This window comes from Muntiacus reevesi, chromosome 6 (genome assembly GCF_963930625.1).
Source record: "Muntiacus reevesi chromosome 6, mMunRee1.1, whole genome shotgun sequence".
NCBI lineage: Eukaryota > Metazoa > Chordata > Mammalia > Artiodactyla > Cervidae > Muntiacus > Muntiacus reevesi.
In genome coordinates, this window is record NC_089254.1 from 5,372,704 (window position 1) to 5,397,394 (window position 24,691).

The window sequence follows — 24,691 nt, forward strand, 5'->3', positions numbered from 1 at the left end:
ATAGAAGACACCCGTGGTGCCATCGATACCTGCGGCGCCAGTGTCCCCAGGGACACCAGGGGCATCCACGGCACAGATGGCACCTCTGGCACCTGTGATGCCCAAGAGGCCGGGGGTGCCCATGGCACCAGGGTCACCTGTGGCTCCCACGTCGCCCACAACACTCAGAACCCACGGCACGCACGGCAACCATATCACCTGTGACACGTGCAACGCCAATGGCACCCATTACATCAGCGGTGAAGTCCTGAAGGAACCCACTGCCCCCCAGATGTTCCTGATGTGGGAAGCTACACACTTGTTGGGGAGCCCCAGAATATGTCCACAGTCACTCCCTCTGGCCTCACTCAGTAAAAGAAGGGGGTGTCTGGGAGAATCTGGAGATGTATATTTAAATATCTTTGCTGTGGGCTGCCCAGCAAGAGGGGTAAAAATAAAGTGAGCCCAGAAACACCCAGTGGATGACCAGCCAAGACCCCTGGGACCTGGGCATGTTCCCACCTGGATGATGGGGCTCAAACCCAGCACCTCCACCCCTTCAGGAAGCCTCTTGTCCAAAACCCTGGCCAGCACAGAGGATGCTCTGGAGGGGCCTGGGCGACCAGAAGAGGCACCACATTGGCCTGGCTGCCCCTCCTCCCCTGCTGGGTGAAACTTCAGAGACTGGACTGTCCCCGGGCATGTCCCCATCCCCCACACTTCTGTCTTCCATGTGGTGGGGGGAGGGGATAATTCTTGCCAACTCCTTTCTTGTTTCTTCATAGTCGTAATAAACTTCATGCTCCAGAAAGATGTATCACACTGTTTTGCATTCTCTCTGGTTAGAGCAGTGTGTAGTCACGTAGTACTTGGTGTTAATGACTTAAGAATTAGCACAATCATTCCCAAGGGCAACAACTGCTGCACTGCAGGGCAAACATGCAGAAAGAGTGTATTATCCCCCTGCACTGACATTACCTGATATTTTCAGAAGGGTCAAAGGGAACTTTGATCCCTGAAGCCAGTGTTAATAGAACCGGGACGTCTGGGATAGGCTAATAAGTCCTCTGAACAAGCCGGTGTGCGGTGTGGTCAGGTCCCCATGCAAATGAGTTTCTTGAATGTCCTGCAGGAGTTGGGTTCTCTCCTTCCCCCATTGGGAGGGGCCCTGATGCATCAGGTTGTTAACAATTTTTTGATGTGGATTATTTTTAAAGTCTATTGAACTTATTACAATATTGCTTCCATTTTATATTCTGGTTTTTTGGCCTGGAAGCATGTGGAATCTTTGCTCCGCAACCAGGGATTGAACCTGCAACCCCCTGCACTGGAAGGCAAAGTCTTAACTACTAGCCCAGCAGGGAAGTCCCTTTTGTATCTTAATTTTTTTGATGTGTGGGTTTGACTACACGGACTGGCTGGTTATCAGAAATACTAGATTTGTCAGCATGCCCTGGATCCCTGGTTCAAGGAGCCACTGAACACATGGGTGACTGGAACAGGGTCTTCTTCCCAGAGGCCTGTCTCTGGGGACACACACACTGGGGGCACACACTCTCAGAGGCACCAGCTGCACCGTTCCATTGGCTCTCGTGTGCTTCCATGTCACTTGCTGACTGCGCGTGTCTTCACCACAACATGCAGAGCACTCTGGCCATCGCTCGCGAGCTCCCTCCCGGGGCAGTCACAAAATGGTCCACAAGGTTCTAAGTCCATCAGGCTCTTTCTGCTTTCTCCCCAGCTCTTAGCTCTTTCTCTTGTATATCAACAGTGTCACTGACATTCTTTTTTTCTCTTCTCTTCACCTGGATTCTCTAGCAAAGCGGAGCCTAGGAACTGGCACAATATACAAGGATCCTTCCCCTTTCTTCTCATTTCTTCATTACTGTCTCTCAGTTCTGTATCAGAAAAAAAAAAAGAAATCCATAGGCCAAGTTAGTGAATACAGATCTCTCACTACAGAGGGGGAGGAGGAGAGACACTGACAGACCAAACAATTATTTTAAATGGGCAGGAAGAAGAGGAAGATTTGAATGGATTCTTCCTCTACTCTAACACAAATGTAATCAGAGAACAACAAACTCTGGACACAGGGTACATCCTAACGGCGGTCAGGAAGGAATAAAGCAATCTGAGGTGAGGAGACGGGCTGGGCTGCTGGTCAGCCCCCATCTGAGATGACATTCTCAGCTGACTTTTAGGTGAACCCTTCTCTCTCAAATGAGAGACTTTAAGATTCATTCACAGTATGACCACTTTCAGCCATCAATTTCTCTGATATACATCATGCATATGCAGAGAGTTAAATGTGTTCATTTTGGATATTTCCTGAAAACCAGCTCACTAATTTACAAAGCATTGGGAATATCTCCCTACAAGACACTTACTAATTACAAAGCTAAAATTTAAATCTACATTGGAGAAACCTCACAGACACCACCTTAAACACATGATCAAAGTCTACCTCACTAGTAATAAAATGTGTCAACCTCGTGTACCTTTTTGGCGCTTCCCTGGTAGCTCAGCCATAAAGAATCCTCCTGCCAATGCAGGAGACAGGGGTCTGAGTGTTCAAGGTCCCCTGGGTTCAAGGTCCCCTGGGGAAGGAAATGGCAACATACTCCAGTGTTCTTGCCTAGAAAATCTCATGGACAGAGAAGCCTGGCAGGCTACAGTCCATGGTGCTGCAAAGGAGTTGGACACGACTGAGCAAGTAAACAACAACCTCATGTACCTTTGGATTTGACGCACTGCGAAGGGGATACTATCATTTCTGTGCAGAGACCTTCCCAACCATCTCGCCCACACCCGTGTAGTGAGCACAGCACCAGTGCAGAGACCTTCCCAACCATCTCGCCCACACCCGTGTAGTGAGCATAGGGCCGTCTCCTCCGTATGCTGTCCTTTCTGTACACTTGATCACTCTCACTCCAAAGTCACAGCAACGATGCCTGTGGAGGTGGATGGTGGAACATCTTAAATTTAGCTGACTTTACCAACAACAATCATCAGACAATGGAATTGTGTTGATTCAAAATAAGCCCTCATTCTACTTGGGGAAAAATTCAATTAACAACAGGATCATGTAGAGCCACCAGGTGGTGATGGAGACTTAGCGACATATTGTAGTTGAAAACTGCCTGTAGTGGCCATGGGGGTATTTCCCCTTTATTCTTGCTTTGCCAGCCCCCAGCAACCATGCCTGGTTTCCACTCATCACAAATCAAATGAAACAAAAATCACCAGGGATTAAAAAGCCTACACTGGATTATAGTCACGCCATGTAGAACATAAAATTTTACTGGTAATTGCATTCTGCTGAATAAATATCCTGACATCAGCTTAAAGCACATTAGTATTCTGATGGTGACTATTTTCACTTAAACGTGTCTGCTTCTAAATAAAACAGGAAAGGGTGAAATGACATGAGGTTTGGAGATGGAGTGGATGGATAGTCTGTTCATTAAAGCAGAGGTTCTGGCACAGAGCTAGGATTGTGGGTGAAACAAATTACACAGAGATTTATTTCATATTATGTCTTTGCAAAGTTATCTATTAAAGCCATAAACTTACAGTTTTCAAACTCTTGTTGCATGTATATGGAGCCAGCGACCACAAGTACAGGTGCTGAGGCTCTTTCCCAGACATTCTGTATTAGAATCTTTAGGAGCAGGACTAAGGAATCTACATTCTTAACACAGTTCTCAAGTCTTCCAGTGGGCTACCAGTTTGAAGAATCCTGTTCTAAATGTTTACCAGTCTTATTCCAAGGTATCAATGCTGATTCAAGTATAAATTGATCTAAAAAGCACAACGTCTACCACTGGAAATAGACCAAGGAACAGCAAGTATGATTCATGGGTCAAATCTGACTCACCAACTGTTCTTACAGATAAAGTTTTATAGGAACACAGCCATGTTTATTTGTTTACAATTTATCTACAGTTACTATCTTTCTTTAATTCTTAAAAATTTTTGGCTACTTTCTTGTTAAAACTGCAAAGAGCAGTTGTGACAGAAACCATATAACCTATAAAGCCTAAAATATTCACTACCTGGCCTTTGTTGGAAAAAAGTTTGCCAACACCTGATGTAAACAGATATCAGGGACTGAGGGACTAGGAAAGTGAGTAAACTAAGAGAGATAGGCAGGTAGAGCAGTTTGCTCCTGCCAAATTGTCAAATCCCTTCTTTGCCTTCTTTTTTTTTTAAGTGGTGGATGCACTCTATTTTTTTCAGATTTACTGAAATATAATTGATATATAATATTGTGTAAGTTTAAGGCATACAATGTGAGTATTTGATACATGTATATACTAGAAACTTCCCAGATGGCTCAGTGGGAAAGAATCAGCCTGCCAATGCAGGCAACACAGGTTTGATCGTGGGTCAGTAAGATCCCCTGGAGAAGAAAATGGCAACCCACTCCAGTTGCCCGGAAAATCCCATGGGCAGAGGGGCCTGATGGGCGATATAGTCCATGGGGGTCTCAAAAGAGTCAGACACGACTGAGCAACTAAATAACAACAACAAAGTATGCTATAAAAGAATTTCCATAATAAGGTTAGTTAACACATCTTCCACCTCACATAATTACCCTTTCCTTTCTTTATGTGGTCAAAACATTTAAGATCTACTCTTTTAACAACTCTCAAGTATACATTACAATACCATAAGGTACTATAGTCACCATGGTATATATTAGGCCCTTAGAACTTAGTCATCTTATGTTTATGTCCTTTGAGCAATACCTCCCCAGTCCCCTCCCCACCCCAAGCAACAAACATTCCTCCAAGGTTTGGCACTTTCAGATTCCACATACAAGTGAGATCGTATAATACTTGTCTTTCTCTCTCTGAATTATCTCATTTAGCACATGCCCTCAAACTTCATCCATGTTGTTACAAATGGATGGATTTCCTTCTTTCTCGTGGCTGAATACTATGCCACCACACATATACGTATAGAACACATATGAATATATATATACACACATTTTGTTATCCATCTTTATTCATCTGTCAATTGACACAGATTCTTCTATTTCTTGGCCGTTTCAAATAATGCTGCACTGAACACTGCAGTACACAGAGTTCTTCAAAATACTGATTTCATTTCCTTTGGCTTATTTCCCAGAAGTGGGGATGCCAGATCATGTGGGAGTTTTTATCTTTCACTTTTTGAGTAGTCATCATAACTGTTTTCCATAATGGCTAGACCACTTTCCTTGGATTCTAATCTCAGCTCTGTCACATATTAGGAGGACTTAACCTTGCTGAACTTCACTTTTATTTATCTATAAAAATGAGAAGGATTAAATTAAATAAAATGACAGATAAAGGAAAGGCATTTTGGCAGTCCTTGTACTAGGTTTAAGGAAGACAGATGACTAAATCATAGTAGGTGTCCTCTCTCTTGCTTGAGCATGATCTCCAGGTTCTGTTTTATCTTCAGCTTAAGAAGCTCTGTGGTCCAGTTATTAAAATTGTAGGTTCTGGGGTCTAATCTAGGACACTGTTTAAAAACTGGTCCTGCCATTTACTTAGCAGAATAACCTTGAAAGACTTTCTCCTTTTAGCCATTCATGAAAGTAGAGATAGTATTTACTTCAAAGTGTCAAGGTGAGCTTAAATTAAGCAATGCAGGTAAGGTGCTTAAGACAGTATGGTATATAATAAATCACTGCTACTAGTATTATTCTTTTTCTAGCGTTTGTTTATCAATGGAGACACCACTGCTTGGGGCTGGATAATTCTTCTTCAGGCAAATCTTTCCAGAGTGTTCCTGCCCACTAAATACCAGTAATGTCCCCCAGGTCATTGGAACAAACCAAACCGCCCCCAGATATGCTCAAACAGGGAGACAGTACTCTTGTTCCTCCTGGTTGAGAACTACTTAGATAGCAAACTTCCTCTAAGGACTTGTTTGCTTTTGTGTTCTACGTGTAACACTGTGACTAGCACATAACTCAGTAAACACCTTTAATAGAAATGGGTAAAGAATGAATAAAACAATATGACTTCATAGAAATGCTTGAAATGCCACCATTATATATTTTATACCTTTTTTTTTTTTTGGTATATGCTTCTATTAAATGGCTAGAATCCCTTATTAATAAGCAGATAGTTCCAGGGGAAATACTCTCAGCTGTGAGTGACTAACGTCAGGGTGGGTGGACGCCAGCTCTGACGGAAGCCCTGCAGGAGGAGCTCACGGGGCAGGAAGCACGGAGACGTGCCAGTGCTCAAGGTAAATGCAGAATGAGAGGCTTCCCGTGGTCTCTGATGGTCTCTCTGCAAAAAATGTGCGCACAAACATAAGAGCACGTGTGACAGTGTGATCCCAGTGGGAGACACAGCTCTTACCTCTCGTTTTATTTTCAAAGAGATTGAAACCCAAGGTCCCTTTCCATCTATCAGCCTCTTGTCCTCTTGAGTTACATCACATCCCATATCTCTCTCCTCAGTAATCAGTCTTCCTGAGAAACTAAGCTGAAAATCTTTATTTAATACCTGTTTTCATTTAATTAGTCAAATTCTTGTCATAATTCTTTGAAAATTCATTCTCCCACCCAGGAACGTTCAATATTTTTGTCCTCAACTCTCAAAGTCAGGGGCCTAATGTGTATTTTGGTTTTCTTTCCAGCTCTCTCAAAGCACTTTACTCTGAAGAACATGTCTATTCTCATGGACTTAATTAACACTGACAACTTATCTTTATCTGAGTATTTACCATCAGAAACCCCAAATTCACAGTTTCATTCTGTAAAAAATATTCACTACACAACTGAAAATTTATAAAAATTAGTCTCCATTTCACATCCCTCCCTACTTTAACACAAAGATCTCCTAATGCATTGAGACAAGTGAGGTACCATTCACTGGTTAGTACATGTAAACAACTATTTTCACCATGAAATACAAGAGCAAATCTAGTTTAGGACAGAATTGCACTTCTTGCAAAAGATGTAGGATTTCATGATGTCAAAACACGGTTCAGACACTTAGAAAGGCACTCGTATGGAAAAGTTACTCTAGTGAACAAATGAAGATAAATTAACAAGGCGATGACAGAATAGTGACTTCAAAGACTTCAGAGAAAATGACTTGAATATCAAAAAATTAGGAGACTTAGAAAAAAAACGATGAATCCTCACACATGATTTGCAAATTTTTCCCTCTTTATAACTGTGCCATAACAGTAAAGCTGAGAGCTTCAATAGCCAAAACAATCTTGAAAAAGAACAAAGTTAAATGTCTCACACTTTCTGATTTCAAGCTTATCACAATACTATTGTAATCAAAACAGTGTGCTATTTGTATAAATACAGACAGAACAATGGGATAGAATAGACAGCCCAGAAATAAACCCTCACAATCATAGTCCGATGATTCCTGATAAGGAAGCCAACACTATTCAGTGGGAAAAAAAAAAAAAAAAACATTTTCAACAGATGGTTGTGGGAAAACTAGATATCCACATGCAAAGGAACAAGTTGTACCCTTAACTTACACCATACACAAAAAGGAACTGGAAATGGATCAAAGATCTAAATGCAAGACCTCAATCTATAAAAATCTTAGAAGAAAACACAAAATAAAAGTTTTATGACATATTGCAATTTCTTAGAAAGTGTAAGTTCTTAGAAATTTGGGGAAGACTTTATTTTTTATTCCACCTTCTTGGGATCCTTGATTAACTCTGAAAATTAAATTGACCAAGGCGGAGTAATAGGAGAAAGCATATAAATTTATTTAATATAAGTCTTAAGAAACATGGGATCCTTCATAAGAAAATCAAGATCTGAAGAAACAGTGAACCCTGAGTATTTTCACACCAGATTTGATGAAGAGTGGATAGTCATGAAGAAATATAACAGGCCAAGGAGCATGAGGTGAGTGTAGTATACTGGGAAAAATTTAGCAAAGGCCTATTTGGAGTCTTTCTGGCATCCTTTTGTCTTTGGAGATGAGGATGCGCCTTTGCTTCTACAGGGAAAGCACTTTTCACTTAAGAGCATCATTATGGCCTACTTCATGGAGAACCGTGTGATTAGGACGGCTCTGTTAGACCCGCCTCCATCGCATCCTCCCTAATTCCCAGTTCACTGACATGGAAGACAGAGGGTCTCATGGACAGGATCCCTCCCCAGAAAAGGACGGTAGAGGCCAGTCGTATGTGCGGTGTTTAAGAGTTTGGGGGCCCTAAAGAATGCCTTGTAAAAAAAAGTTAATTAGTTTGTTTCTTTCTGCAGAAATGTAGTGGTCATAATCCAAGATCTCAAAACACTGGAGCAATGAGAGTAGAAAAAGGAAAATTGGGCAAATAAGCATCCTGAAAATAGTCAGACTCCCCCAAATTGTATCTATAATTGGATTCAAGTGATTATACAGTAATTCAGTCCACAGGGCAAGAGGCTCCACTGAAGGCGAGAAACACAGAAACGGGAGCCAAATCTTCAGCAAAGGTGATGGGGCGCCCAAGAAAGATGTTAGGTAGGGTAAGATGAGCTGTATTGTATATTAATGTTGTTGTTCAGTCGCTAAATTGTGTCTGACTCTTTGCAACCCTATGGGCTGCAGCAGACCAGTCTCTTTCTGTCCTCCACTATCTCCTGGAGTTTCATCAAAAATTCATGTCCACTGAGTCGGTTGATGCTATCTAACCATCTTCATCCTCTGCTGCCCCCTTCTCCTTCTGCCTTCCATCTTTCACAGCATCGGGTCTTTTCCAATGAGTCAGCCTTTCGCAGCAGGTGGCTAATGTTATCTTATGCATTTTATGAAGAGCAATAAAGCGGAGGGGACAAGCCAAGGTGTAGCTGGGATCTATGAAGATAAGCATCACCTCTCAACAAGATGAACGGCTTCCTGTGGTTATGTCTGGGAACCAGCGACAATGAACCATGGTGACCCCATGAAGACTGAGAGTTAAGATGTGGTCCCTGGGAGGGAGGGAAGGAGGGAGGGAGGGAGGGATAACTGAGCAATGCAGCTCTAAGTATCTCAGCAACCACTGGCAGTGCATGACCGCTCTGCAAGGGAGAAGGCATCTTTCCTGGTGAATCCTCCCCCCATACAAAAGATGTGACCTTCTCGAAGGTACTGAAACTGATCAATCCTTTCTCCGCCCTCTACCCACCTGTCCTATGGGGGGGGGGCGGGGCGCTGCCCACAGAAACTGGGCCTAATGCTTGTGAGACAGAAACAGGAAAACCTCCCACCCCACACTCCACTCATCAAAGTACAGACCAGTCTCTAACAACGATGGTCCTAGTGGTTCCTTAACAGTTGAGTCTTTCTTGACTATAAGATTTGGAGGAGGTTACTTCAGGGAACACTCGATCTAAAAGAAAAGGAGGGTTTGGCGAGCCATACTCACTTTCCTACAAGAAGCATGATGGGAAAGGATTAGCAGAATAAATACTAGGACATACCATTAACGCCACTGAATAGCCTACCTTCCTTATGCAACTTTCAGAAACACAAACAGACAGAATACTCAGAATTTTGAACCACTAAGTCTTAAAAAAAAAAAAAAAAACTGTTTTGGTGCCAGCACTAGTGAGGACAGACTTTCATGAATGAAGAGAATTTTATATACATTGGCCCAACAAAATGATCTTATCACTAGAATCATGTTTGGTGGTCTAAATAAGATGACGGAAAATGTAATTATAATCATATCTGCCTATTCGAAAGTCATCTTCTAAAAAAATTTTTTTGTTTTAGTTGCTGAATCAGAGACAGTCATCGTGTGTGCAGCAGCTAAAATACCCAGCCAATCGCAACCCTGACATCCGTGGAAAACTAAACAAACACAACAGGTTGCCTTTGTTTTTCTGAAAGTTCTGGGAAGGCATCCATGATTAGTGTCACTCTGGCATTCAAATGCAGTTGGAATAAAGCTGATAGCAGTTTCTGTGTTCCATAGGCAACAGCCAGACTTTCTTTAAAAACATGAAATGTTAATGCGGATCACAGTGGAAGGCTTGCTGCCTTTAGCCTCTGCTGTAACTTTATGATGTTTTTCAGCCGTACAGTGATCTACATGTTGATTACAAATAAACAAAAACAAAACAGGCAGTCAAGGCCTTAGAGGCACAGATGTAATAATGAACTCAATAACTATTGGAAATTGGAAGATCACTGCCTGCTAACGACAGGATTCTGAAAATTCTGCTCTTTGTAGCCACCATTTCTGAGGACCTACTATGTGCCAAGCATGGACCTGGCAGGCGACGTCTGTTAACTCTCTGTATGCTCACAAGAAATCTGCCGGGTCAATTACCATCTTGACTTTCCAGAGGAGAAAAAATAAACTCAGAGAAGCACAGGTGTCATGTATCAAAGGGCAGAGCAGGCTCCTGAAACCAGGACACGTGAGGTACAGCACCCTACCTGTCCCAGGACACTAACCATGAGCTTTGGTGAAAATGGTTTTGTTCTTTTTTTCTCTATAAACTGAGGTACAGTTGAGTGAAAATGGGACAGTAATCAAAAGCTACTACAAAGCGGTTGACAAAGCTATTCTCAATTAACTAAAAACAAAGCTGGCTGAGGTTTCATTTCGCTGATGTCTATCTCACCGGGTATGTGAGATTCAATTTCTGTTCACAGTCCAAGTCCATCACTTTGTTTCATATTAAAAAAAAAAAAAGTAGCGTTCACAAAATCTGAGAGTCACGGCAGGCTTCCACATACTGATGGTGTCTGGAGGCCAGAATTCCTGAGGTTTTAATCCTGCTTGAACAAGACACTTATCGCAGCATGCTGCGTTTCCTTCCTCTGGAAAATGAAGCTTGCTGTGCGGACTTGAGTTAAAGCCCGTAGAGCACGAAGAAGGCTTGCTTGATACACAGTAAGTACGTGCACAGGTCAGCTTCAGGCTCCTATTTACACCTGGACTGAGCGGGTGATCGCATTGAGCGCATCCATCAGACTTTCTGAGCTTGCAAACCTGCTGAGAGCTATCTGAGCAAATGCACAAATGAGCAGACAGCCTTAACGTCTGCGTGCTCACTGTCAGGAAACAACTGGCACCAACGCAGGAGCAAGACGAGACAGACGGACAGAGGGAAGACACAGCTCAGGAGAGCATGGGCTTCAAGCTGAAGGCGTGGGCGACAGAGGAGGAAGGGCTGGGGGAGGTGAGCGGGGGAGAGGTGCAGCGTGAGACCGGAGGGAGCCCCTGACGGGCGCTGCTCGGAGAAGGGCCCCGAGTGCGTTCCTGGTGAGGGGAGCCCAGGGAATCAGACAGAAACAGAGACGAGTGTAACCTGAGGGAAATCAGAGGCTGATGAGCAGAATTATTTGATTCCAACTGAACAAAGCTGGATTGCATAGGCACTCAGAGGTCAGGGACTGACCCATAGATCTGTCCTTGTCTATTCCTTGCCTGAGGCCTAGTGCTTGGCAGGGAAATACTGGCTGGTGGATGAAAGTATAGAGAGATGGAATGACTAGTTAAAGGATGCTAGGGAATAATCGACAAGATGGGGCTGGTGAGGGCACTTCTGATGAGCAGGAGCTTGAACAAGCAGAATCAGTGCCAGCGGAGAGGGTGACATAAACCCACTCATTCAGGCAACCCTTCGATGAATCTTATCTAATCCACCTGTCCACCCATCTGTCTGCATATCTATCTTTGAGAAAGGAGGCCAAATGATCTGGCAGGGACGGCTCGTTGGGCTAACTCTCCCACCCCAGGAGAAACAGTCTGATGGGGATATAAACTCTGAGGACCAGAGACTGGCAGCCCAGATCTGTGGGCAAATCTCACTATCCAGATGGTTCCATCAACGCTAAATGGCTAATTAATGCAAATATAGGAAACCTACCTCCTCAACCAAGCTGGAAACTGTTTCAGACATTTCATTGGTAGCTTTTTCTCTGATTAAACTGGGACTTTTCATCTATTTCTAATCTTTCTGGTTCTAGTATCTGACCTCAAGAGCACCATTCCTTACCTTGGTTGCCTAGAACTGACTCCTCGGAAATAATGCCCTTCTATTGCAACAGTTGCTGTAGAAAAGCACCCCTCATTGAAACAGCTGTTAGTAAAAAGGGATGTTTTTAAGAGGCACGGAGCCTCTCCGACAGGTCTGACCTCCCTGCCCATGCTCAACAGGAAAGGCTGTGCCTGCAGCTGCAGTCTTACCTGGAGCCTGGCACTTAGCAGCTCGGCCGGCCCTTACACACTGGGCACCCCGATATGCTGAAGTCTGCTCTGAGCGTCAGCCGAACAGACACACATTAACCACCTTCATCTAGAGATCCCAGGTTGCCCTTCCATCCCAGGTTTTGTGGGATTTCATGGGAGGGCTGGGGAAGCCTTACTGGAAACAGGAGCTTGCCTGAATCTGGGCTGGGGAGGCCCTTGTAAAGCCTCATCCCCTACAGCGTGTGTGCCTGATTTCATAAAGAACCCCCTAGTCTCTCCAGACATTCCTCATTCCAATGAGGGTCCTTTCTCCCAGGCTACAGTAACGTGTACAAGACTTTTCAATCCTAAACCCCTTACTGGTCTGTGCCTTGGGACAATTTCCTCAAAGGTACTTTGAACCACAAAACTTTCATATGAACACACAGGACGTTACTTCTTCCTTTCCTTGTACCAGGAAGACGTGATCAATTTTAGTGGAATCAAATACACAGAGCTTCCCAGGTGGCTCAGTGGTAAAGAATCCGCCTGCCAATGCAGGAGACACAAGAGACGTGGATTTGATCCCTAGGTCGGGAAAATCCCCCGAAGGCAGAAATGGCAACCCACTCCAGTATTCCTGCCTGGAAAATCCCACCGAGAGAGGACCCTCGTGGTCTATAGTCCATGGGGCTGCTAAAGAGCTGGATATGATAAAGTGCGCACGCGCACACACATCAAACACACTATTCTCCCTCTGCGGTGATGCGCTTCTAGGCTGACGACATCTGGCCTGGGGCAAAGTGAGTAAAGACTACAAGGGCTCTGGACACACCCAGGGCACGCTTCTACAGAAGACCTTCACAAGGAGGAACCACTTATTAAAACCAGTGAACTGCTCTGCAGGCTGAGGAAGAGAAAAGAAGAGTTGCCAAGCTACCATTTCAGGAATCCCGTTATCCTGACTTTTCCCCTAGGGCTTGCTTCTGCCACAACTGAAAATGAACCTTGGGTTCTTGTACATATTCACACACCCTTCCAGCCAAAAAACGAGGCAGACTGGTGGCAACATTACAGAGCGCGCTTAGAATGTGAATGTCAAATTCTCCTGTTGGAAAAACTCAGGGATGAAACCAGGATTGACACTCAAAGACACATTCTGGAGCCAGAAACAGACAATTGCTAGAGTATATATTCCAAGTGGATGAATTCCAGAAAAAATAATTTCCTAAGACCTCAGCCGACAGTTTCTGGTTCATCGGCCCCCTCATCTCTGCCCCTGCCCGTCCCCACTGAGGGGCCGACAGTCCTCATTAAGAGAAAAGGGCTGCAGACAGCCACCTCCTGCCTCTTCCTCACAATGTCCTTGAGAAAGAAAACTGGATGAAGTGAGATGGCAACGCCCACAGGCCAAAAATGCTGATTAGCTTCCAGTTGCCCTCAGGCTCCCAGGGATTACAGAGATGAGGGGAGGAGGGAGCAGAAAAAGGGGAGAAAGGGGAGGTAAGGCTGACAAATGAGACAGACAGTGAAGGAATAAATAAATGAATGCTGTCAATCAGTGGAGTGAACAAATGAGTATGTTACATCCACTCTTTGAAAAAGCAGTCAGAGCCTCCCTCCTCCCAGCCATTTACTTCTCAGGAGGTAAAATTCACCCCGACTTATATTTTCAGACATGAGTTAATTCATTAGATCCCAAAGCACCATAGTCAGAGTCACCCAAATGGTGGAAAAGGCTGGTAACTCCTGAACTTCCCAGAATCACTTGTTATATTCCACTGCTTACAAGAGGACCCTGAGAAGACAGTGTGCAACCATTTCACGCAAGCGAGTGCAGCTGAAGTCCCTGCCTGTTTATTCACTGTAATGGACCAGATCACCCTCAAGCCCAAGTGAATCTCTCTCCCTTCCTTAAAATGCTTTCCCAAAAGCCATTGAAGAGGAGCCAAGCTACAAATTTGAGTTTTATCTCCCACCCATACACTTCCTGCCCCCAACCGTCAGATGCTCTTACAAATCCTTAAAAAGCAGACAATGGGGCTGGGCTGGAGTGGACAAAAACCGCATCTAGATCATGCACGCATGCACGCATTCACACATTCAACATGTGAAAAGTGTAGTGTTAGTTGCTCAGCCGTGTCCACCTCTTTGCGACCCTGTGGATTATCGCCTGCCAGGCTTCTCGGTTCACGGGATTTCCCAGGTAAGAAAACTGGAGTGGGTAGCCATGCCCTCCCTTCAGGGAATCTTCTTGACCCAGGGGTTGAATCCAGGTCTCCTCAATTGCAAATAGCTTCTTTGAGCCACCAAGGATGCATGGAGGGCCAACATAAGCCAGGTTCTGGGGCTGTAATGGTGAGCTGGGACTCTCTCTTGGTTCCTAAGGAGCTTATATAGGCTACCTGGGTGGGTGGGTAATGAGACAAGTCGTTAAGATGCAGTGACCCTTTTTGTAACAGAAGCACGAGTGAAACATGAACGGTGGTGGTGGTTTAGCTGCTAAGTCGTGTCAGATTCGTGTAAATCCATGGACTGTAGCCCTCCAGGCTCCTCTGTCCATGGGGTTCTCCAGGCAAGAATACTGGATTGGGTGGCCATTTCCTTCCCCAGGGGATCTTCCCAATCCAGGGATCGAACCTAGGTCTACCTGCATTGCAGGCAGATTCTTTACCAACTGAGCTATGAAGGAAGTCCAGAACAGTAATGCAGGAACCAGTGATCAGTCCCTCCCTAGAGGGAAGGTTCTACAGAGGACTCTCCTGAGCTGGGCTGTAGTGAAGAGTTGGAGGTGAATGGTAAGCCAAGGGGAGAGGGAAAGTTGTCTTACTGTTACCGGCTCTAAGCCAGGATGGTCACAAAACTTTCTAGAAGCCGACTCCTACAGAATTCCGTCCCTGGCCCAGACTGTTGTCCACTTAGAACTGTTTCACGCTCCTTCGGCATAAGTGCAGTTATGCAAAGTCATGGCCCTGATGGAGGATTTCTTGCATCTCACTATTAAAACATTAGATGATTTAAAAAAAATAGCAAGCTCGGAGCCTGTTGTTTTAAGACCACAGTTCAAACACTGCTACTGATTTTACTGTGTGACTCTGGGTATGTCACATAGCCTCTCTGTGCTTTCGGTTTTACCACCTACAAAGCAGGGATTTGACTATCACACAAGATCCCTGTGTGATCTGAGAAGAGGATGCACATAAATGGATTTTTAATGCTAAGATACTACTGTTTTAATCAGTAATTCATATTTATGCAGCTCAGTCTGGAATTCTGTTGCTTCAAATACTTGGCAAGTACTAAAAAGTGAGAAAGGTGGCCCCGACTGGCAGCCCTGCATGATGACTGATGTTCAGCAAACAACACGCTCATTCCTAGGCTTGCAGGCTATAGAATTGCTTCGTCTTTCCCAAAGTTTGCTTCCCAGACTGCACACAAACACCTGGAGATCTTATTAAAATCCAAACTCTGATTCACTAGGTCTAGAGTGGAGACTTGGGTTCAGCGTTTCTAAGAAGCTCCCCAGTCATGGTGACGCTGCTGGCCCCCAGATGCTTTAAAAATCAATGTGTGGCTGCCCCCCTGGCTAAGAGCGGATTCAGTCTCCCAGCTGAAGTAGCTCTTTAATTGATAGCTCTTTCCCAAATCTGAACACCCATTCCTGTCGTCATTCAGTCGCTAAGTTGCGTCTGACTCTCTGCAAGCCCATGGGCTGCAACACGCCAGGCTTCCCTGTCCTTCACAATCTCCTGGAGTGGCTCAAAGTCATGTCCATTGAGTTAGTGATGCCACCCAACCATCTCATCCTCTGTGTTTCCCTTTCTCCTGTTGCCGCCAATCTTTCCCAGCATCACTCTTTTCCAATGAGTCGGCTCTTGGCATCAGGTGGCCAAAGTCCCAATTCCTACGCTCCAGTAAACCATCACTTCCTGAAACCAAACGGCCTCATGACACAGTAAATCACCCTCCAGTCACAGTGGTGACAAGCTGTCCAATTCTGCAGCAGCACGAGGTCCAATTCTGACAGCAGAGTCTAAAGTGGTAAGGACCCCACCCCTACCCCGGCACAGTCAGCCACGGAGCTGGGAGGCTTTCCAAGTCAGCTCTGCACTCCGCTACCTCAGAGGTCACCTCCTGACCACCACTCACCACTGGGTCACTTTCTCTGGATGAGTTTTCTTCTTGGTAGAGGAGCATGTAGCTCCTGACACTATGAACACCCCGGGATGATAAATGCCTCACGTCTCCCCTCACCTGGCACAGGGCTAGGTGCTCCAACACCTGTGCAGTAAGTGAAGGGAGCATTTAGTGGACACGTACCACATCTGTGCCTTGAGTGGCCCAGGGGCTGAGGAGGGCACAGGAGACAGCTTCGCCCACCCACCCCTGAGACTGGAACTCCTGAGGAAGTGCCAGGTGCCCTGCTGATCACGCTGCCTGTCACCATCTCACATCTCAATCCTCATGAAAACCACACGAAGCACGTATGAACACCCACATGCTGCAGGTGAGGAAATAGGAGAAGCACAACACATGATACAATTCACAGAAAGAAATGCTGTGCTAGTCTGTCTATTCTTTCCTAACCTTAGGATGTGCGTGCATGCTCAGAGTTCAATGCTTTGCAACCCCAAGTACTGTAGCCCGCCAGGCTCTTCTGTCCATGGGATTCTCCAGGCAAGAACTCTGGAGTGGGTTGCTATGCCCTCCTCCAGGGGACCGTCCCAACCCAGAGATCGAACCCAAGTGTCTTGTCTCCTGCATCCTGCATTGGCAGGCAGATTTTTTACCAGCTGAGCCACCAGGGAAGCTCCCATCTTCCAAAGGACAGTAGCTTTCCTATGAAAGTGTATGGACTTCAGAGTGGAAGGGAGTGAGGACTCAGGAGCCACAGAGATAGACGACTGTGAGAAGGCAACAAGACAGAGAGACAATCGATGAGCTGTAAGTTCAAGCCCCACATCAGCCAGCTGGGATGAAAACTCTGGGAACTCCAGTGTCTACAAGGCAAAGAGCGATGAACCTAGTAGGTGGGGGGAGGATGTGTTCTCTCCAACTCTTCCCCAAGGCACCCCTGAGCAGAGACAGGGCACATCCTAAAGCAGTTACTCTAAGTACATAATCCTAATAAAGTCTCTCTTTGATCACCAAGACTCATGTGTGTTCTGCATTCCCTCTACATCTCCTCCATATCTCCATACACCTCTAGTTTAAATATGATAGTTTAAATATAAAATGACGATCAGTCATTTTAAATGGCCTGAGTTCATGCATTACCTGCCACAACCTGGTCTCTGAGTAAAACTGATGCTCCCAGAAGCTATACCACGGGTGTCCTGTAACCTCACCTCTCTCCTCCCAGGCCATCACATAAATCCCCAGAGAACACATTTCCTAGTATGAAATGCAAGGTTCTTAATAATCACAGAATTTTCTTCCTGTTATAATATTCCGCGATAAGATGCAATGATGTATGTGCAAGTGCCGAGTTCACAACAAACAGTCAAAAGACAGCAGCTACATCTGAATCTAACGGATCTGACTTCTTTATCAAACTAAACTTGCTTGAAAACATGCAGCCAAGTGTCCTCGCCCAGGAGACCCAAGTCACAAACTGTACTGAGGACGCTGCTGCTGACACGGTTCTTCACATCTCTAGTTTCTTGTTTAGAAAAATCAGCCGTGGAAAAGACAAGAGAAGCAGCAAGTGAAACAGAAAAACAACACTAACAAAAATTCAATAAGACAACTGATAAAGTAATACTTACTAGGTAGGTATGTGCAGTGACAAGTTAGTTGCAGAGGACCTGAGAGATAAAAATTCCTACTCAAGTTTAGCACCAAAAAGTCTTTCTGCAGATGAATGTTATGCTATTTGTGGTAAAAAAAAAAAAAAAAAAAAAAAAATGCTCTATCTAGCCATGATTCCTTCTTGGTCTTAGATGCAAAAGATTATGGAGTTACTACAATCTGCTGAACTCAGGAGTCTGCTGCCTCCCACAGAAGTTTTCTAGTGAATCTTCTCCCAAACTGCCTTCTTTTAACCTTGCATTCTCATCTTGAGTCTGCCGTATCCTTCAGGCTACAGATGATATACCTGTCTTAACTAACTAACAAATATAGATCTGGGGGCAAGGGATTGGACAGGCAAAAGTAAATACTGACCTTTCTAAAAACAATTCCTTTTGTACTTGATGAGGACTCAGCTCAAAATAAATAATGCTATCTGGATTCAGTTCAATAAATATTTATTGAGTGCTTATTATGGTCAAAGCCTTATATTAGCGATTGTGAAGAATGCATAGAACACATGGTCCTTGCCAAGCTGAGTTTACAAACTGCGAGGAGAGATAGGACACACATATAAATAACTAATGAAGGGCAGGATGTGATCGGGCAAGAAGAGAGATACAAAGGCCAGTGTGTAGGGAAAGATCATTTCCACGCCGCGCAGACTGAGAAAGTTTCAGGGAGAACACAGCACACCCACAGGACCAGTTCCACCCAGACTTTGTGATACTGTGGGCACTTGTGGGGTCCAGCTGGACGAGAGAGACTCAGAGCAGAATGAGCAACGCAAAGAAAATATCAATGCATCTGCTGCAAAGAAGAGAGTGCCCCTGGCTGTCAAAGATGAGTACTGCACAGAGATGCAGGAGCCAGTGTCTCCTGAAACACTAGAGTCAACTACCCCTAGGCGAGGGCCTGGTAAGACCAGATGTTCTGGCTCATGTGCTTGGAGGGCAGGCCTCCCAAGGCTGAAGCAAACAGAAGCATGAGTACCACCCTTTAGACACTTCATTCAGGGATGTGGGTTGAGAAAGAGGGGTGGAGACGCTTGGGGTTTTTAAGTACTGGTCAGGAGAAGCAAGAGGAACATACCTCTCTTGTTCCACTTTCCAGAAAACAACTAATAAGCCTTTAGAAGCTATAACTAACCTACAAGACATGGGGAAAGGCAGTACTCATTTGTCCTCACTCTTGCAGATAAATACATGCCTTCTCAAGGCAGAGATTCCTACTTACTAGTCCATGTACTGCTGGGTAAGAAAGTAAACACATTCCAGTGCCGTTGCAGCAGATCGGAGATTCCTGCCTCACTGAAAATGCCATGTTTGACTCCTCCTTCCCTTTGCCATCCATGACCCCTTCCTGACTCCCCAGCTCCAGCCAGGACTTCCCTCCCTCCTCCACGTGCCCTCAGCCATTTGTAGACACCACCTGTGAACTTCATCTCTGTATCAGAAATATGTGGACAGGGACTGTCCTAGCGGGCCAGTGGTTAAGACTCTGCGCTTCCACTGCAGGGGGTGCAGGTTTGATCCCTGCTTGGGGAACTAAGATGCCTCACATATAGACGAGCTTCCCTGGTGACTCAGATAGTCAGGAACCTGCTTGCAGTGCAGGAGACCCAGGTTTGATCCCTGGGTGGGGAAGATCCCCTGGAGAAGGGAATGGCCACCTACTCCAGTATTCTTGCCTGGAGAATTCCATGGACAGAGAAGCCTGGCGGGCTACAGTCCATGGGGTGACAAAGAGTCAGACGTGACTGAGCGACTCACACACACACATATATATACATATATAATTCTTTTTTAAAAAAAGTATTATGTGGACATCCACAGGGTAAGCACAGCAGACGTTATAAGCACAGCAGACGTGTGATAAAGGGCAGTAGGTGTCTCCCCTCTAGTGTGTGACGCCCCTTAAGGGCACACTCTTGCCTTTATACCGCACAGCCTAACAGAGTACCAGGCATGAAGATGACTCAGCTGGATAAAAACCCAGAAGCACAGGGGATCAGATGCAGGAGAGCGCCTCCCTTCTTGCCTAGAGCTGCCTGTGGTTTCCTTGTAAGACTGCACCCCCACTCCCCCAAGGGCCATCCCCCTCCTGCCCTGCCAGCCAGCTCTTCTGGATACAAGCTAACAAAACGCTCTGGCTCCATCAGCAGGAGTAGAATCCAGCTTTGTGGAAAGAGCTGGGAGCTCTTCATCAGGAAGACCTGGCCCATGTGGGCGGGGCCCTCCTGATTCTGCAAAGATCATGACTCAGCCCCACTTCTCCTCCAGCTGTCTGTCAACTTCTGTGCTTCCTGAAACATTAGGCTGACTTCTCTTTTTCCAGAATGGAAGGCAAGTATCAGAGACCAGCAAGATTTTGGGCTGTCGCAGAAACAGGCAGGATGAAGAATGAAAGGATGAAGCCTTTACTCAACTGGGGAGCTGGCTCCATCTGAAGAAAAGTGATTTTTAAAAAGCTAAAGTGAGGACTTCCCTGATGGTCCAGTGGTTAAGACTTCGTCTTCCAACGCTGGGGGTGCTGGTTCGATTCTGGGCCAAGGAGCTAAGACCCCACACACCTCACATCCCCAAAAAATCACAACATAAAACAGAAGCAATACTGTAACAAATTCAAGAAGACTTTAAAAACAAGTCCACAACTAAAAAAAAAAACATTATCTTACAAAATAAAAAGCTGAAGGTCTTTAAAGATTAATCTAAGTTTGACCCCTCTGTCTGAGGAAGAGGAAACACAGGCAGGGTGAGATGTGACCTGGGGAGTCGCCTGGCTGGAGCACAGTCCTCAGATAACCAGGGGCACCTGTGCATGCACCCAGTGACTCGGGTGTGTCAAGAAGAGTTAATTACATCCTATTTAACTCTACAACAATTTAGGGAGCATAATTCATAAAATCAGTTAAAACACAGGCCTCAGATTTTATGCAGAGAAGGCAATGGCAACCCACTCCAGTACTCTTGCCTAGAAAATCCCATGGACGGAGGAGCCTGGTAGGCTGCAGTCCATGGGGTCACTAAGAGTTGGACACGACTGAGTGACTTCACTTTCACATTTCACTTTCATGCATTGGAGAAGGAAATGGCAACCCACTCCAGTGTTCTTGCCTGGAGAATCCCAGGGACGGGGGAGCCTGGTGGGCTGCTGTCTACGAGGTCACACAGAGTCAGACATGACTGAAGTGACTTAGCAGCAGCAGCAGATTTTATGGATACCCAAACAGGGTTATGAAATTTCAGTGGAACTTACAACCTCATCAGTTTTATCCAAATGCACAAAGATTCACGGAACAAATGTTTGCACGGCTAACATCTTAACTGCTGAATATCCTTTTGAAAAAACATAAAGCCCCTGGCTAGCGGCAACCTGCTTCCTTGACTGGTGACAGGAGAACATGGGCATCTAAGCAAGAAGCACGAACGGCCTCCAGACAGTCGGTTCGGTAACCTTGAGTTCTGCAAAAGCCAAGCAGAGGCGACTGAAACCTTGCAAAACATAGGTTAACAGCTGAGACCACAAGCCTCCAAAAGCCTGAGCCTCAGCTGCTGTCACTGGTGGCTCTGCTCTCAGGCCCTTCGGAGGTGAGGGCGTCTTTTCCTAACCCAGGCCTTCTCAGCATCTTAGGGACTGGAATTCCCCTGACACGCTGGGAATGGGGAGGGACGGAGGAGACCAGCAGCGCAGTGATGAATGTGCGGGCTTTCAACACTTCCTTTTCCAAAAACTCGGAGAAACTTACAGCCGGCTCTTTCTGGGGGGCGGCCCACAACTGGTGGTTTCTTTTTAACTGCGAGGAGAATTTGACACAAGAGAGAATTCTTTTCTTTCAAAGTATCTGAAGGCAAGCAGAAATGTCTAGACGTGACTCAGGGTATACAGGTTTCCAGTGCTGAGGACAACTTCACATTCACGGCGAGGAAAGGCCATCAAGGTACGATGCTCCTCTCGTGTAGATGCAGGTGGCTTCCCTGGTGGTTCAGGGGGAAAGAACGGCCTGCCCATGCAGGAGACACAAGAGACGCAGGTTCGGACCCTGGGTCGGGAAGATTCCCTGGAGTAGGGAACAGCAACTCACTCCACTATTCTTGCCTGGGGAATCCCAGGGACAGAGGAGCCTGAGGGCTTTACCGTCCATGCGGTCACAGAGCCGGACACAACTGAGCGACTAGGACAATCAACATGAGCACAGTGAGCGGACCCGGTTCTTAGTCCACGAGGTAAGCTCAAGCACGCCTTGTCTGAACGACCGTTCGCTGATTAATGGGCTGAGCATTTTGGGGGCAAAGATGAAAGCATAGCGTCTGCTTACAGGTTGGGGGCGGGGGGGGGCGCAATTCATAAACAACTATAGACCACAGAGCAAATCAAACTGTTATAACTGCACTAACTACCGCATCCTGATACGCCAAGAGCCAGGACAAGTGCCAGGAGCTACGCCCATGCTTTTCCAGCACCGTCTCACCCACTCCTTACAAAACTGCTGTTGTTATCAATATTTCTGTCCTCATTTTGTAGGTGACACGACTGAGGCTCAGAGACATTTGACTCCAAATCATACAATTGGTAACAGGGACTTCCCTGCTTACGCTGGAGGTCCAGTGGGTTAAGACTCTACACTTGCAGTTAGGGGGCAAGGGTTCGAGTCCTGTTCTGGGAACTAAGATCCCACATGTGCTGGCATGGCCAATAAATAAATAAATAAAATTTAAATTTTTTGAAATAAATAAAATAAAAATTTGAGACAATCAGTAACAGTAATCATGGCTGTTACAGGGCACTAAAAATGTGGAAAACTGTGCTACATGAACACAGCTCACATGGAATTTTCTCATTCCAACTTCACAATAACCCTCTAAGTTAAGCAGTATCACTGACACCAACTCACCAATGAAGAAATGCACAGAATTTCTGTAAGGACCCTCAGCAAAGCTGGGTTAAGAGCCCAGGGCTTTGTGAGTCGGTAGCAAGTACCCGTCACCGCCACCCCCACGTCTATGAGGTGGGGCACCCTGTGGTATCAGGAGGCTTGAGGATGAGGTGGCATGTGACACCGATGCCGTGGTTCCCTGCCTACCTCCCGGGGCCCGTCCCTTCCTGCTGGGGACGAGCAGAGTCCTGGCACGCCCATGCATGACGGAAAACGCAAGGGGCTTGCTTTTACAGGTCAGCCATCATGACGGGAGGACTCCGGGCCTGCCTGCAAAACCTGAGACCTTGGCTGCCTGCAAGGGCCACGCTTCTCTCCTCCCATTCTCTCATTTTATAGAACAGCCAGCTGCAACAGGGCCCCCAATCTAAGCACAAAGAAGCTGGAGGCCTGCAGCCACTTCCCACCCCAGATTAACCCAGGTCTGACGCAAAGCAAGAACAGACCGGCATGTCTGAACGGTGGTCAGCGCGACCCTGCTGAGCTCCTGTGGCAGCCACCTCCGTCTATGCAGTAGAAGATGCAACTTTTGAGTAATCAACTCAACCCAAAGACAAGGGGTCTTCAAGTAGATCTGGTTTCGGGGAGAGAGCAACATATCCTATTCTTTACTCTCTTGACTTGGAGTCAAATAATTACTAGGAACAACATAAGGAACACTGTTTCCAGGTAGTGGCGGTTCAGGAGACGAGAGAGAATGGAAAAACGATTAAAGCGATAAACCAAGGTTGCAAGGGAGTCTTCTGGAGTCATGCAGTAGCCAGTGAACTAGAAACTCTGGATATTTAATAGATATCGACACCAATAGTGGAACCAGGAGCTGGTGCAAGTCCAGTCAAGAGGCAGGAGGAGGCAGGCCTGGAGGCAGGAGGAGGCAGGCCTGGAGGCAGGCCTGGAGCCAGCCTGGAGGCAGGCAGCGAGAGAACAGTCGCTGTCAGACCCTTTGGCCTCCACCGCAAAAGATCACCGCCCGACCCCCGCCCCAACCCTCTAGCTGAAATGCTCCCAGTACTCAGCACCGGCCCACAAGCACCCCCTCCCCACAATAACCCCCCACAACCCCAAAAGCCCAGCCGGAGGGACAGCGCCGTCGTTCACTTACTGAGCTGTCCTCCACCCGACGTCGTACTCCGTTCCCGACCTCCTGCGCCTTCCAGGCTGGTCGCCCCGGGGACCCCCGGCGCCCCCGTCCCAGGCGGGGTCCCGCTCTGCCTCTCGAAGTTGCCAGGATTGGAGAAGTAGTCGCGCAGCCGAGGGAGCTCGCGCCCGCTAACAGCTCGGTGTGCAGCTCCAAGGCGGTCAGCAGGTACTGATCGAGCAGCAGCTGGGCCGCGATCGCATCAATTGACAGGCGGGCTGGGATCTCCCCGAGGGTCCCACAGGGCCGCCGCCGCCGCCGCCTCCCCGGGGAGCCCAGCTCGGGCACTGCTCCCGAAGGCCACGGGGTGCTGAGGCGACAGCGAGTCCGCAGAGCCTGGATCTAGGCCGCCCCCGGCACCCAGCCGAAGTCCTGCCCGCAGCCCGTCGGTCACCGAGACCTCGTCCTCATCCTCGTCCGAATCGCTGAGGAAAGGGTTCACGCCGCCGCCGCCACCTCCAGGCGCCATCGCCGCCATCTTACACTGTCAGGAGTGTGGGCGCCTCCCTGTCTGGCTCTGACAGGCCGCGGCCTGAGTCTCCGCTCAGCCTCGGCAGGCACCGCTCGCTTCCACAGACCCGGCCTTGCCACGTCCGGCCTCCTCACCTGGAGACCAGGCGCAGGCTCGGAAGCGAACCGTCCGGAGGCTGAACCGTAGCAGGAGCCACTACCTCAGCCGCATCTGCACCAGCAGCCCGGCTCTGCGG

General features: G+C 46.7%; 1 protein-coding gene across 1 annotated transcript; it reads right to left on the minus strand.

Annotated features, from left to right (window-relative positions):
* Nucleotides 1–1,030: 1,030 nt before the first annotated feature.
* Nucleotides 1,031–24,680, minus strand: LOC136171106 (RAB11-binding protein RELCH-like). Its single transcript, XM_065939796.1, has 2 exons — nucleotides 23,949–24,680; nucleotides 1,031–1,877 (listed from the first exon to the last, which is right to left on the minus strand). Exon 1 carries the CDS (start codon nucleotides 24,460–24,462, stop codon nucleotides 24,187–24,189), a length of 276 nt encoding a protein of 91 aa, XP_065795868.1. The 5' UTR covers nucleotides 24,463–24,680; the 3' UTR covers nucleotides 1,031–1,877; nucleotides 23,949–24,186.
* Between the last annotated feature and the right edge of the window lie 11 nt (nucleotides 24,681–24,691).